The 11,979-nt window shown below is 47.0% G+C and overlaps 1 protein-coding gene across 1 annotated transcript in view; it reads right to left on the bottom strand.

The window, feature by feature from the left end:
- Positions 1–9,532: 9,532 nt before the first annotated feature.
- LOC138100616 (heterogeneous nuclear ribonucleoprotein U-like protein 1) overlaps positions 9,533–11,979 on the bottom strand; it is a gene marked incomplete at its 3' end in the record, with an annotated part of 43,174 nt that continues 40,727 nt past the window's right edge. Inside the window, 1 exon segment of the mRNA XM_068998490.1 lies at positions 9,533–9,701. Coding sequence (XP_068854591.1) covers positions 9,533–9,701 — 169 coding nt within the window.

Genomic DNA, 11,979 nt, shown 5'->3' with positions numbered 1-11,979 from the left:
CCCCGTTTTTTCCCATTTTTTCCCCATTTTTCCCCATTTTTTCGCCGTTTCTTCCCATTTTTTCCCCATTTCCCCCCCCATTTTTCACCATTTCTCCCTCCGTTTTTTCCCTTTTTTCCCCCATTTTTTCCCCATTTTTCCCCATTTTTTCCCCATTTTTTCACCCTTTTTCCCCGTTTTTTCCCCATTTCTCCCCATGTCCCCCCCGGTTTTTTCCCAAACCGCCCGTTTTTCTCCCCAAAGCGCACCCTTCATCTCGAGCACGCCGTGCTGGGGCCCGTCCTTGCCCTCCTCGTCCGTGCGCTTCCCCTCCCCCTCCCGCAGCTCCCGGTGCCCCACAGCCCCAAATTCCTGCTTTTCCCCCAAATTCCTGCTTTTCCCCAAATTCCTGCTTTTCCCCAAATTCCTGCTTTTCCCCCCAAATTCCTGCTTTTACCCCAAATTCCTGCTTTTCCCCCAAATTCCTGCTTTTCCCCCAAAATTGCTTTTTTCTCCCAAAATCCCCCCAAATTCCTCCTTCTCCCCCATCCCCACCTTCCAAACCCCCCAAAAAAATCACATTTCCCCCATTTTTTTGCTCTTTTCTTCCCATTTTTTTCCCCATTTCTGCCTCCGTTTTTTCCCATTTCCCCCCCCATTTTTTCCCCATTTTTCCCCATTTTTTCACCGTTTTTCCCCATTTTTTCCCCATTTCCCCCCCATTTTTCACGTTTTTCTCCCTTTCTTCGTCCTTTTTCCCCCGTTTTTTCAGTGTTTTTCGCCATTTTTTCACCATTTTCCCCCGTTTCTTCCCCATTTCCCCCCATTTCTTCCCCGTTTTTCACTGTTTTTCCCCATTTTTTCCCCATTTCCCCCACCGTTTTTCACTGTTTTTTCGCTGTTTCTCCCCCCGTTTTTTCCCCATTTTTTCCCCATTTTTTCCCCATTTTTCGCCGTTTCTTCACCATTTTTCCCCCTTTTTTCACTGTTTTTTCGCTGTTTCTCCCCCCGTTTTTTCCCATTTCTTCCCCATTTTTTCCCCATTTCCCCCCCCATTTTTCACCATTTCTCCCTCCGTTTTTTCCCTTTTTTCCCCCCATTTTTTCCCCATTTTTCCCCATTTTTTCACCGTTTTTTCACCCTTTTTCCCCGTTTTTTCCCATTTCTCCCCATGTCCCCCCCGTTTTTTTCCCAAACCGCCCGTTTTTTCTCCCCAAAGCGCACCCTTCATCTCGAGCACGCCGTGCTCGGGCCCGTCCTTGCCCTCCTCGTCCGTGCGCTTCCCCTCCCCCTCCCGCAGCTCCCGGTGCCCCACAGCCCCCAAATTCCTGCTTTTCCCCCCAAATTCCTGCTTTTCCCCCAAATTCCTGCTTTTCCCCCCAAATTCCTGCTTTTCCCCCAAATTCCTGCTTTTCCCCCAAATTCCTGCTTTTCCCCCAAAATTGCTTTTTTCTCCCAAAATCCCCCAAATTCCTCCTTCTCCCCCATCCCCACCTTCCAAACCCCCCAAAAAAATCACATTTCCCCCATTTTTTTGCTCTTTTTTTCCCATTTTTTCCCCATTTCTGCCCCCGTTTTTCCCATTTTTTCCCCGTTTTTTCCCCGTTTCTCCCCTTTTTTCCCCTTTTCACCGTTTTTCCCCGTTTCTCCCCCCGTTTTTCACCTGTTTTATCCCCATTTCTCCCTCCGTTTTTTCCCATTTTACCCCCAATTTTCACTGTTTTCCCCCCATTTTTTTGCCATTTTTCACCCTTTCTTTCCCCATTTTTTTGCCGTTTTTTCCCCATTTTTTCCCCGTTTTTCACTGTTTTCCCCCATTTTTTCCCCATTTTCCCCAATTTTTTCCCCATTTCCCCCCCATTTTTCACTGTTTTTTTGCCCTTTTTTCCTCCTTTTTTCGCCGTTTTTTCCCCGTTTTTTCCCCGTTTTTTCACTGTTTTTCGCCATTTTTTCACCATTTTCCCCGTTTTTTCCCCATTTCTTCCCCGTTTTTCACTGTTTTTCCCCATTTTTTCCCCATTTCCCCCACCGTTTTTCACTGTTTTTTCGCCATTTCTCCCCCCGTTTTTTCCCATTTTTTCTCCATTTTTTCCCCATTTTTCGCCGTTTCTTCACCATTTTTTCCCCATTTTTTCCCCCTTTTTTCACTGTTTTTTCGCCATTTCTCCCCCCGTTTTTTCCCATTTTTTCCCCATTTTTCCCCATTTTTCGCCGTTTCTTCCCCATTTTTTCCCCATTTCCCCCCCCATTTTTCACCATTTCTCCCCCCATTTTTTCCCATTTTTTCCCCATTTTTTCCCCATTTTTCGCCGTTTCTTCCCCATTTTTTCCCCATTTCCCCCCCCATTTTTCACCATTTCTCCCTCCGTTTTTTCCCTTTTTTCCCTCATTTTTTCCCCATTTTTCGCCCTTTTTTCACCGTTTTTTCACCCTTTTTCCCCGTTTTTTCCCCATTTCTCCCCATGTCCCCCCCGGTTTTTTCCCAAACCGCCCGTTTTTCTCCCCAAAGCGCACCCTTCATCTCGAGCACGCCGTGCTCGGGTCCGTCCTTGCCCTCCTCGTCCGTGCGCTTCCCCTCCCCCTCCCGCAGCTCCCGGTGCCCCACAGCCCCAAATTCCTGCTTTTCCCCCAAATTCCTGCTTTTCCCCCAAATTCCTGCTTTTCCCCCCAAATTCCTGCTTTTCCCCCAAAATTGCTTTTTTCTCCCAAAATCCCCCCAAATTCCTCCTTCTCCCCCATCCCCACCTTCCAAACCCCCCCAAAAAAATCACATTTCCCCCATGTTTTTACCCATTTACCCCCGTTTTTTCCCCCATTTTTTTGCCCTTTTCCCCCCGTTTTTTCTCGTTTTTCCCCATTTTTTTGCCGGTTTTTCCCCGTTTCTCCCCCCATTTTTTCCCTATTTCTCCCCCCATTCCCCCCATTTTTCCCCGTTTTTCCCCCTTTTTTCCCCCTATTTTTTTGCCGTTTTTTCCCCATTTTTCCCCATTTCTCCCCCCATCTTTCCTTATTTCCCCCCCAGTTCTCATCGGATTTTCCCCGTTTTTTCCCCGTTTTTTCGCCCTTTTTCCCCATTTTTCCCCCGTTTTTCCCCGTTTCTCCCCCTGTTTTTCCCCATTTTTTCCCCATTTTTTCCCTATATCCCCACATTTTTTCCCCATTTTTTCACCATTTGCCCCTGTTTTTCTCCATTTTTTCCCTGTTTTTCCCGCATTTCTCTCCCCGTTTTTTCCCATGTTTTCCCCATTTTTCCCCGTTTCTCTCCCCGTTTTTTCTCATTTCCCCCCATTTCTTCCCTGTTTTTTTCACTGTTTTTCCCCATTTTTTCCCCATTTCCCCCCCCATTTTTCACCATTTCTCCCTCCGTTTTTCGCCATTTCTCCCGCCATTTTTTCCCCATTTTTCCCCATTTTTCGCCGCTTCTTCACCATTTTTTCCCCATTTTTTCCCCCTTTCTTCACTGTTTTTTCGCCATTTCTTCCCCCGTTTTTTCCCATTTTTTCCCCATTTTTTCGCCGTTTCTTCCCCATTTTTTCCCCATTTCCCCCCCCATTTTTCACCATTTCTCCCTCCGTTTTTTCCCTTTTTTCCCTCATTTTTTCCCCATTTTTCGCCCTTTTTTCACCGTTTTTTCACCCTTTTTCCCCGTTTTTTCCCCATTTCTCCCCATGTCCCCCCCGGTTTTTTCCCAAACCGCCCGTTTTTCTCCCCAAAGCGCACCCTTCATCTCGAGCACGCCGTGCTCGGGCCCGTCCTTGCCCTCCTCGTCCGTGCGCTTCCCCTCCCCCTCCCGCAGCTCCCGGTGCCCCACAGCCCCCAAATTCCTGCTTTTCCCCCCAAATTCCTGCTTTTCCCCCAAATTCCTGCTTTTCCCCCAAATTCCTGCTTTTCCCCCAAATTCCTGCTTTTACCCCAAATTCCTGCTTTTCCCCCAAATTCCTGCTTTTCCCCCCAAATTCCTGCTTTTCCCCCAAAATTGCTTTTTTCTCCCAAAATCCCCCCCAAATTCCTCCTTCTCCCCCATCCCCACCTTCCAAACCCCCCCAAAAAAATCACATTTCCCCCATGTTTTTACCCATTTACCCCCGTTTTTTCCCCCATTTTTTTGCCCTTTTTCCCCCGTTTTTTCTCGTTTTTCCCCATTTTTTTGCCGGTTTTTCCCCGTTTCTCCCCCCATTTTTTCCCTATTTCTCCCCCCATTCCCCCCATTTTTTCCCCGTTTTTCCCCCTTTTTTCCCCCTATTTTTTTGCCTTTTTTCCCCCATTTTTCCCCCCCCATCTTTCCCTATTTCCCCCCCCCAGTTCTCATCGGATTTTCCCCGTTTTTTCCCCTTTTTTTTGCCCTTTTTCCCCATTTTTCCCCCGTTTTTCCCCGTTTCTCCCCCCGTTTTTCCCCATTTTTTCCCTGTTTCTCTCCCCATTTTTTCCCTACATCCCCACATTTTTTCCCCATTTTTTCCCCATTTGCCCCTGTTTTTCTCCATTTTTTCCCCGTTTTTCCCGCATTTCTCTCCCCGTTTTTTCCCATGTTTTCCCCATTTTTCCCCGTTTCTCTCCCTGTTTTTTCTCATTTCCCCCCATTTCTTCCCTGTTTTTTTCACTGTTTTTCCCCATTTTTTCCCCATTTCCCCCCCCATTTTTCACCATTTCTCCCTCCGTTTTTTCCCCATTTCTCCCGCCATTTTTTCCCTGTTTTTCCCCATTTTTCGCCGTTTCTTCACCATTTTTTCCCCATTTTTTCCCCCACCATTTTTCACTGTTTTTTCGCCGTTTCTCCCCCCGTTTTTTCCCCATTTTTTCCCCATTTCTTCCCCATTTTTCGCCGTTTCTTCACCATTTTTTCCCCATTTTTTCCCCCTTTTTTCACTGTTTTTTCGCCATTTCTTCCCCCGTTTTTTCCCATTTTTTCCCCATTTTTTCCCCATTTTTCGCCATTTCTTCCCCATTTTTTCCCCATTTCCCCCCCCATTTTTCACCACTTCTCCCCCCGTTTCTTCCCTTTTTTCCCCCATTTTTTCCCCATTTTTTCCCCATTTTTCACCGTTTTTTCACCCTTTTTCCCCGTTTTTTCCCCATTTCTCCCCATGTCCCCCCCGGTTTTTTCCCAAACCGCCCGTTTTTCTCCCCAAAGCGCACCCTTCATCTCGAGCACGCCGTGCTCGGGCCCGTCCTTGCCCTCCTCGTCCGTGCGCTTCCCCTCCCCCTCCCGCAGCTCCCGGTGCCCCACAGCCCCCAAATTCCTGCTTTTCCCCCAAATTCCTGCTTTTCCCCCAAATTCCTGCTTTTCCCCCAAATTCCTGCTTTTCCCCCCAAATTCCTGCTTTTCCCCCAAATTCCTGCTTTTCCCCCCAAATTCCTGCTTTTCCCCCAAATTCCTGCTTTGCCCCCCAAATTCCTGCTTTTCCCCCAAATTCCTGCTTTTCCCCCCAAATTCCTGCTTTTCCCCCAAAATTGCTTTTTTCTCCCAAAATCCCCCCAAATTCCTCCTTCTCCCCCATCCCCACCTTCCAAACCCCCCAAAAAAATCACATTTCCCCCATTTTTTTGCTCTTTTTTTCCCATTTTTTCCCCATTTCTGCCCCCGTTTTTCCCATTTTTTCCCCGTTTTTTCCCCGTTTCTCCCCTTTTTTCCCCGTTTTTTCACCGTTTTTCCCCGTTTCTCCCCCCGTTTTTCACCTGTTTTATCCCCATTTCTCCCTCCGTTTTTTCCCATTTTACCCCCAATTTTCACTGTTTTCCCCCCATTTTTTTGCCATTTTTCACCCTTTCTTTCCCCATTTTTTTGCCATTTTTTCCCCATTTTTTCCCCGTTTTTCACTGTTTCCCCCCATTTTTTCCCCATTTTCCCCAATTTTTTCCCCATTTCCCCCCCATTTTTCACTGTTTTTTTGCCCTTTTTTCCTCCTTTTTTCGCCGTTTTTTCCCCGTTTTTTCACTGTTTTTCGCCATTTTTTCACCATTTTCCCCCGTTTTTTCCCCATTTCTTCCCCGTTTTTCACTGTTTTTCCCCATTTTTTCCCCATTTCCCCCACCGTTTTTCACTGTTTTTTCGCCATTTCTCCCCCCGTTTTTTCCCATTTTTTCTCCATTTTTTCCCCATTTTTCGCCGTTTCTTCACCATTTTTTCCCCATTTTTTCCCCCTTTTTTCACTGTTTTTTCGCCATTTCTCCCCCCGTTTTTTCCCATTTTTTCCCCATTTTTCCCCATTTTTCGCCGTTTCTTCCCCATTTTTTCCCCATTTCCCCCCCCATTTTTCACCATTTCTCCCTCCGTTTTTTCCCTTTTTTCCCCCATTTTTTCCCCATTTTTCCCCATTTTTTCCCCATTTTTTCACCCTTTTTCCCCGTTTTTTCCCCATTTCTCCCCATGTCCCCCCCGTTTTTTTCCCAAACCGCCCGTTTTTCTCCCCAAAGCGCACCCTTCATCTCGAGCACGCCGTGCTCGGGCCCGTTCTTGCCCTCCTCGTCCGTGCGCTTCCCCTCCCCCTCCCGCAGCTCCCGGTGCCCCACAGCCCCCAAATTCCTGCTTTTCCCCCAAATTCCTGCTTTTCCCCCAAATTCCTGCTTTTCCCCCAAAATTGCTTTTTTCTCCCAAAATCCCCCCAAATTCCTCCTTCTCCCCCATCCCCACCTTCCAAACCCCCCAAAAAAATCACATTTCCTCAGTCTTTTTGCTCTTTTTTTCCCATTTTTTCCCCATTTCTGCCCCCGTTTTTCCCATTTTTTCCCCGTTTTTTCCCCGTTTCTCCCCTTTTTTCCCCGTTTTTTCACCGTTTTTCCCCGTTTCTCCCCCCGTTTTTCACCTGTTTTATCCCCATTTCTTCCTCCGTTTTTTCCCATTTTACCCCCAATTTTCACTGTTTTTTTGCCCTTTTTTCCTCCTTTTTTCCCCATTTCCCCCCCCATTTTTCACCATTTCTCCCTCCGTTTTTCCCCATTTCTCCCGCCATTTTTTCCCTGTTTTTCCCCATTTTTCGCCGTTTCTTCACCATTTTTTCCCCATTTTTTCCCCCTTTTTTCACTGTTTTTTCGCCATTTCTCCCCCCGTTTTTTCCCATTTTTTCCCCATTTTTCCCCATTTTTCGCCGTTTCTTCCCCATTTTTTCCCCATTTCCCCCCCCATTTTTCACCATTTCTCCCCCCATTTTTTCCCATTTTTTCCCCATTTTTCCCCATTTTTCGCCGTTTCTTCACCATTTTTTCCCCATTTCCCCCCCCCATTTTTCACCATTTCTCCCTCCGTTTTTTCCCTTTTTTTTCCCCGTTTTTTCCCCCATTTTTTCCCCATTTTTCCCCGTTTTTTCCCCCTTTCTCCCCATGTCCCCCCCGGTTTTTTCCCAAACCGCCCGTTTTTCTCCCCAAAGCGCACCCTTCATCTCGAGCACGCCGTGCTCGGGCCCGTCCTTGCCCTCCTCGTCCGTGCGCTTCCCCTCCCCCTCCCGCAGCTCCTGGTGCCCCACAGCCCCCAAATTCCTGCTTTTCCCCCAAATTCCTGCTTTTCCCCCAAATTCCTGCTTTTCCCCCCAAATTCCTGCTTTTCCCCCCAAATTCCTGCTTTTCCCCCAAATTCCTGCTTTTCCCCCCAAATTCCTGCTTTTCCCCCCAAATTGCTTTTTTCTCCCAAAATCCCCCCAAATTCCTCCTTCTCCCCCATCCCCACCTTCCAAACCCCCCCAAAAAAATCACATTTCCCCCATTTTTTTGCTGGTTTTTCCCCCATTTTTTCCCCATTTCTGCCCCCGTTTTTTCCCATTTCCCCCCCCATTTTTTCCCCATTTTTCCGTTTTTTCACTGTTTTTCCCCATTTTTTCCCCATTTCCCCCCCATTTTTCACTGTTTTTTTGCCCTTTTTTCCTCCTTTTTTCGCCGTTTTTCCCCCGTTTTTTCACTGCTTTTCGCCATTTTTTCACCATTTTTCCCCGTTTCTTCCCCATTTCTTCCCCGTTTTTTCACTGTTTTTCCCCATTTTTTCCCCATTTCCCCCCATTTTTCACTGTTTTTTCGCCATTTCTCCCGCCATTTTTTCCCCATTTTTCCCCCATTTTTCACCGTTTTTTCCCCATTTTTTCCCCATTTCCCCCCGTTTTTCACTGTTTTTTCGCCGTTTCTCCCCCCGCTTTTTCCCATTTTTTCCCCATTTTTTCGCCGTTTCTTCCCCATTTTTTCCCCATTTTTCCCCATTTCTCCTCCGTTTTTTCCCCATTTCTCCTCCGTTTTTTCCCCATTTTTCGCCGTTTCTTCACCATTTTTTCCCCCTTTTTCCCCATTCCCCCCTGTTTTTTTCCCAAACCGCCCGTTTTTCTCCCCAAAGCGCACCCTTCATCTCGAGCACGCCGTGCTCGGGCCCGTCCTTGCCCTCCTCGTCCGTGCGCTTCCCCTCCCCCTCCCGCAGCTCCCGGTGCCCCACAGCCCCCAAATTCCTGCTTTTCCCCCAAATTCCTGCTTTTCCCCCAAATTCCTGCTTTTCCCCCCAAATTCCTGCTTTTCCCCCAAATTCCTGCTTTTCCCCCAAATTCCTGCTTTTCCCCCCAAATTCCTGCTTCTCCCCCAAATTCCTGCTTTTCCCCCAAATTCCTGCTTTTCCCCCCAAATTCCTGCTTTTCCCCCAAAATTGCTTTTTTCTCCCAAAATCCCCCCAAATTCCTCCTTCTCCCCCATCCCCACCTTCCAAACCCCCCAAAAAAATCACATTTCCCCCATTTTTTTGCTCTTTTCTTCCCATTTTTTCCCCATTTCTGCCCCCGTTTTTCCCATTTTTTCCCCGTTTTTTCCCCGTTTTTTCCCTTTTTTCCCCGTTTTTTCACCGTTTTTCCCCGTTTCTCCCCCCGTTTTTCACCTGTTTTATCCCCATTTCTCCCTCCGTTTTTTCCCATTTTACCCCCAATTTTCACTGTTTTCCCCCCATTTTTTTGCCATTTTTCACCCTTTCTTTCCCCATTTTTTTGCCGTTTTTTCCCCATTTTTTCCCCGTTTTTCACTGTTTTCCCCCATTTTTTCCCCATTTTCCCCAATTTTTTCCCCATTTCCCCCCCATTTTTCACTGTTTTTTTGCCCTTTTTTCCTCCTTTTTTCGCCGTTTTTTCCCGGTTTTTTCACTGTTTTTCGCCATTTTTTCACCATTTTCCCCGTTTCTTCCCCATTTCCCCCCATTTCTTCCCCGTTTTTTCACTGTTTTTCCCCATTTTTTCCCCATTTCCCCCACCGTTTTTCACTGTTTTTTCGCCATTTCTCCCGCCATTTTTTCGCCATTTTTCCCCCATTTTTCGCCGTTTTTTCCCCATTTTTTCCCCATTTCCCCCCGTTTTTCACTGTTTTTTTGCCGTTTCTCCCCCCGCTTTTTCCCATTTTTTCCCCATTTTTCGCCGTTTCTTCCCCATTTTTTCCCCATTTCCCCCCCCATTTTTCACCATTTCTCCCTCCGTTTTTTCCATTTTTTCCCCATTTTTCGCCCTTTTTTCACCATTTTTTCGCCGTTTCTTCACCATTTTTCCCCCTTTCTCCCCATTTCTCCCGGTTTTTTCCCAAACCGCCCGTTTTTCTCCCCAAAGCGCACCCTTCATCTCGAGCACGGCGTGGTCGGGCACGTCCTTGCCCTCCTCGTCCGTGCGTTTGACGGTTCGGAGCCGCAGCTCCTGGTCCGTGGGGCACACGACGATGGCCTTGCGCTGGAAACCCTCGAACGGCCGCATCTTCCGCCGCTGCGCCGAGCCGTACACGTTGGTCTGGGGAGAAAACAGGGGGAAACGGGAAAAAACGGGGTGAAAAGGGGAAAAAACGGGAAAAAACGGGGTGAAAAGGGGAAAAAACGGGAAAAAACGGGGTGAAAAGGGGAAAAAACGGGAAAAAACGGGGTGAAAAGGGGAAAAAAACGGGATTTTTTAGCGATTTTTGGGGATTTTTTCAGCCGGTTTGACGGAAAAATGGAGATTTTGGGGTGGGAAAGGAGGATTTGGGGAGGCATCTTCTGCCGCTGCGCCGAGCCGTACACGTTGGTCTGGGGAGAAAAAGGGCGAAAACGGGAAAAAACGGAGTGAAAAGGGGAAAAAACGGGAAAAAACGGGGTGAAAAGGGGAAAAAACGGGAAAAAAGCGGCAAAAAATTGGGATTTTGTAGCGATTTTTGGGGATTTTTCCAGCCGGTTTGACGGAAAAATGGAGATTTTGGGGTGGAAAAGGAGGATTTGGGGATGTGCCGAGCCGTACACGTTGGTCTGGGGTGAAAACAGGGGGAAACGGGAAAAAATGGGGTGAAAAGGGGAAAAAATGGGAAAAAACGGCAAAAAATTGGGATTTTTTAGCGATTTTTGGGGATTTTTCCAACCGGTTTGACTGAAAAATGGAGATTTTGGGGTGGGAAAGGAGGATTTGGGGAGGCACTTTCTAATGATGGCGAAAGCGGGAGAGAGTCTGGGGTCAAAAATGGGAAAAAATGGGAAAAAGTGGGAAAAAACGGCAAAAAATTGGGATTTTTTAGCGATTTTTGGGGGTTTTTCCAACCGGTTTGACTGAAAAATGGAGATTTTGGGGTGGGAAAGGAGGATTTGGGGAGGCACCGAGCCGTACACGTTGGTCTGGGGAGAAAACAGGGGGAAACGGGAAAAAACGGGGTGAAAAGGGGAAAAAAAGGGAAAAAACGGCAAAAAATTGGGATTTTTTAGCGATTTTTGGGGATTTTTTCAGCCGGTTTGACTGAAAAATGGAGATTTTGGGGTGGGAAAGGAGGATTTGGGAACCATTTTCCAGGGATGGGGAGAGCTGGAGAGAAAAATGGGAAAAATTGGGAAAAACGGGAAAAAAAGGGCAAAAAATGGGATTTTTTAGGGCTTTTTAGAGGTGATTTTTGTGGAGTTTGCTCAAAAAATGGAGATTTTGGGGTGGGAAAGGAGGATTTGGGGAGGCATTTTCTAATGATGGGGAGAGCTGGAGAGAGTCTGGGGAGAAAAACGGGAAAGTTGGGAAAAACGGGGAAAAAATGGAAAAAAAACAGGAAAAAATTGGGAGTTTTTAGGGATTTTTGGGGATTTTTTCAGGCACTTTGACTGAAAAATGGAGATTTTGGGGTGGGAAAGGAGGATTTGGGGAGGCACTTTCTAATGATGGCGAAAGCTGGAGAGAGTCTGGGGTCAAAAATGGGAAAAAATGGGAAAAAATGGGAAAAAACGGCAAAAAATTGGGATTTTTTAGGGATTTTTGGGGATTTTTTCAGGCGGTTTGACGGAAAAATGGAGATTTTGGGGTGGGAAAGGAGGATTTGGGAACCATTTTCCAGGGCTGGGGAGAGCTGTACACGTTGGTCTGGGGAGAAAAAGGGCGAAAACGGGAAAAAACGGGGTGAAAAGGGAAAAAAACGGCAAAAAACTGGGATTTTTTAGCGATTTTTGGGGGTTTTTTCAGCCGGTTTGACGGAAAAATGGAGATTTTGGGGTGGGAAAGGAGGATTTGGGGATGCACCGAGCCGTACACGTTGGTCTGGGGAGAAAAAGGGCGAAAACGGGGAAAAAACGGGGTGAAAAGGGGAAAAAACGGGAAAAAAAACGGCGAAAAATTGGGATTTTTTAGCGATTTTTGGGGATTTTTTCAGGCACTTTGACGGAAAAATGGAGATTTTGGGGTGGAAAAGGAGGATTTGGGGAGGCACCGAGTCGTACACGTTGGTCTGGGGAGAAAACAGGGAGAAACAGGAAAAAATGGGGTGAAAAGGGGAAAAAATGGAAAAAAAACGGCAAAAAATTGGGATTTTTTAGCGATTTTTGGGGGTTTTTCCAGCCGGGTTGACTGAAAAATGGAGATTTTGGGGTGGGAAAGGAGGATTTGGGGAGGCACCGAGCCGTACACGTTGGTCTGGGGAGAAAACAGGGAGAAACGGGAAAAAACGGGGTGAAAAGGGGAAAAAATGGGGTGAAAAGGGGAAAAAACGGGAAAAAAACGGGATTTTTTAGCGATTTTTGGGGATTTTTTCAGGCACTTTGACTGAAAAATGGAGATTTTGGGGTGGGAAAGG

The sequence above is a fragment of the Aphelocoma coerulescens genome, unplaced genomic scaffold (assembly GCF_041296385.1).
Source record: "Aphelocoma coerulescens isolate FSJ_1873_10779 unplaced genomic scaffold, UR_Acoe_1.0 HiC_scaffold_118, whole genome shotgun sequence".
NCBI lineage: Eukaryota > Metazoa > Chordata > Aves > Passeriformes > Corvidae > Aphelocoma > Aphelocoma coerulescens.
The sequence above is the reverse complement of the archived record's forward strand: the minus strand, read 5'-3'. Positions and strand labels throughout refer to the sequence as shown.